This window comes from Bactrocera neohumeralis, chromosome 4, assembly GCF_024586455.1.
Source record: "Bactrocera neohumeralis isolate Rockhampton chromosome 4, APGP_CSIRO_Bneo_wtdbg2-racon-allhic-juicebox.fasta_v2, whole genome shotgun sequence".
NCBI lineage: Eukaryota > Metazoa > Arthropoda > Insecta > Diptera > Tephritidae > Bactrocera > Bactrocera neohumeralis.
The window spans coordinates 49292506-49295210 of record NC_065921.1 but is presented as its reverse complement, the minus strand read 5'-3'; the positions used below and the strand labels follow the sequence as shown (position 1 = coordinate 49295210).

Here is a 2705-nt window from a genome sequence, read left to right as displayed (position 1 = left end):
TAATTCAAAAATTAGCGACAATGCCCTAATATTAAAGTGAGTTGTGATGCCCTGAAGGTCAGATTAAAGGCTGCGTAATAGGCAAGCAATCAGAAAAGTGTTCAATTTCAATTTATGTACAAAAAAAACGAAATCAAAAATCAAATGTGTAGATAACGATTTGAAATGAAAGAACACAGATTAGTTTGGTGCATTGTTGTTTCGCACCCAATATCAAACAGTAAGTGTAACTCCCTCGGACCGTCAGATTGGAACGATATTGACCCTATAAAAACTATTTAATAGTGGGGAATTAGTGCAAAACACCCAGGTATAGTGTGTGAATTGAAATACATATACAACAAGTTGGCTGCTGAAGACCAACTATACAAACCGAATTTAAGTTTAATTTCTAATATATGTATATAGGCTGTTCACGATAAGCTGGTTATCGGGTTATGTGGTTATGTGATTAAGTGAACAACAACAAAATGCGGTATGACAAAATAACCAACTTTGACCAACCTAAGCCCTTGTTTACAGATTATGTGGTTATTTGCTTATTTCCAGTGTTAGAAAGTCGTTGCAATTTTACTAAATGGCAACACAAAAAATAAATAAAACTAAGCGAATGGCATTTCCATTTAGATTTTCTTATTGGAAAATCTGCTATTAACAGCTGTTTTTTGTTTACAATCAGCAAATTAAAATCAGAATAAAAAGCATCCAAAAGCATCAACATTAATCAAAAATCTGCAAAAAATCAACGAAAATCAACAAAAATCATCAAAGTAAGTAAAAAGATAAAGTGCAAAACAAATATACAATTTTGTCATTTATTTATACTATAATTTTAGTGTCTACAGAAATACGAAAGCGCCGGCGAGAAACGGAGGTGAAAAAATTGACGGAAGCCGAAATCAAAGCCGTGCTGTCCTATATGCAGGATCACCGAAACGTCGAGGTTAGTTTTCGACACATTAGTTATTTATGTATTTTAATTTAATCACATCTCCTTTAATTTCAGAAACCAACAGCGAAAATTTACTATAGTAAGTTGCTTGCAGTGACAAAAATTGAAGCAACGTGGAACATCTTAAAATGTAAGATTCGCTATTTAAAAAGCCAAATGAAATCGGCAGAACACTGGCTAAATTCCACGGGCGCTGGAGTAGAGGATGGCGATGTGGAGCTGACTGTGATGGGTACATTTTATATATATTTTAATATCAACTTTGGAATTAAATTCTAATCAATGATTTGCTTTATTACAGATAAAGTGCTTAAAAGTTGTCCGCATTACAGACAATTAGCAGACATTTTTGCTACGGAGAGGGAAGCTGAGGTGGTGGTAATGAGCTCCTCTGCAATGAAACTCGACTCTGTGGAAAATGTTGTGGATAATTTGGAAGACCCCGAAGCGCAGGAAGAACTTGAAATTTCTGAATTGGCATCTACTTATCTGCGGCCAGCCCGTTTGCCAAAAAAATTAAGGCCAAACACCAAAACACTGCCATTGATAAACTGGCTACATTAGAAGCTGAACGAATGAGCTTTTGAGAAAAACAGCTTCAATTTGAAATTGAAAAATTCCATTGGATGAAAGAAGTTGAAGCAAACAATAATGAAAATGAAAAGAAAAAGAAAAAGATTGAATACGATTTCCAACTCAAAAAAATGGAGTTGGAGCAAAATGAAAGAATGAGAAAATTGGAAATAGAAATGAAAATAATAATAATCTATGTAAATAAAAATGAATCGCCAAAATGTATGTACGCGCATAACTCAATAACGCCTGGACCAATTTGGCCAATTCTTTTTCTTAAATGTTCGTTGAAGTTCAAAGATGGTTTTTACGGCGAGAAAAATTCGAATAATTTCCGGAAAACCCCTAAAAACAGCCTTTCATTCTTCTTTGGATGCGGATGGTGATTACACCAGATCAAATTGATGAAATCATTTCAGCGGAAATTCCTGATTCAGAGATAGATCCAGAATTATACGAAGTGGTGGAAACCAATATGGTTCATGGACCTTGCGAACCTTACAATCCCACCTCGGTTTGTATGTTTGACAATAACTGCACGAAACACTATCCAAGTGCTTTTCTTTCGGAAACTCAAACTTGAAATGATTGATATCCACTGTATAGGCGTCGCTCACCAGACGACAATGGCAGAACATTCAGCATTCAATTTAGAACAATGAATATTGAAGTTGACAACACATGGATCGTACCATATTCGCCACTTTTGTCTAATTCACATTCAAAACTCATGTCAGTGTTGAATATTGCAGATTGGTGAAATCGATAAAATACGTTTTCAAGTACGCCACCAAAGAAAGCAACATAGCGGTTATTGGTCTTGAACGATATAAGATCGATACGTGAACTGCAATAAAGCGCTTTGTAGGATATTTACTTTGCAATTCATGAAAGTTTTCCGACTGTTGTGCGTCTCGCGGTTCAACTTCATTTAAGTCATTGCGTATTGTGAATGGTACAGTGTGTGGAACTTTTTGAGAAGCATGCCAGCAGTTGCGGTTTGCTGGAACATGCTAATCACTGGAAACAGACGAAGGACAATGCAATAGTTACTTCGCATCCCACTGAAGTTCGCATAGTTTTCGTGAAGATCATTTCGACATATCAGCCTCCAAATTCGCGTTAATTATGGGATACGAAAAAATGACATTGCCGATGACATTTTACATTGTATTCGCTA

General features: G+C 35.7%; 1 protein-coding gene across 1 annotated transcript; it reads left to right on the top strand.

Moving 5' to 3' along the window:
• The first annotated feature begins 891 nt into the window (after positions 1-891).
• On the top strand, positions 892-1540 carry LOC126754642 (uncharacterized). The gene is made up of 3 exons (XM_050466762.1): positions 892-943; positions 1007-1184; positions 1254-1540. Exons 1-3 carry the CDS (start codon positions 920-922, stop codon positions 1514-1516), a joined length of 465 nt encoding a protein of 154 aa, XP_050322719.1. The 5' UTR covers positions 892-919; the 3' UTR covers positions 1517-1540.
• The last annotated feature ends 1165 nt before the right edge of the window (positions 1541-2705 follow it).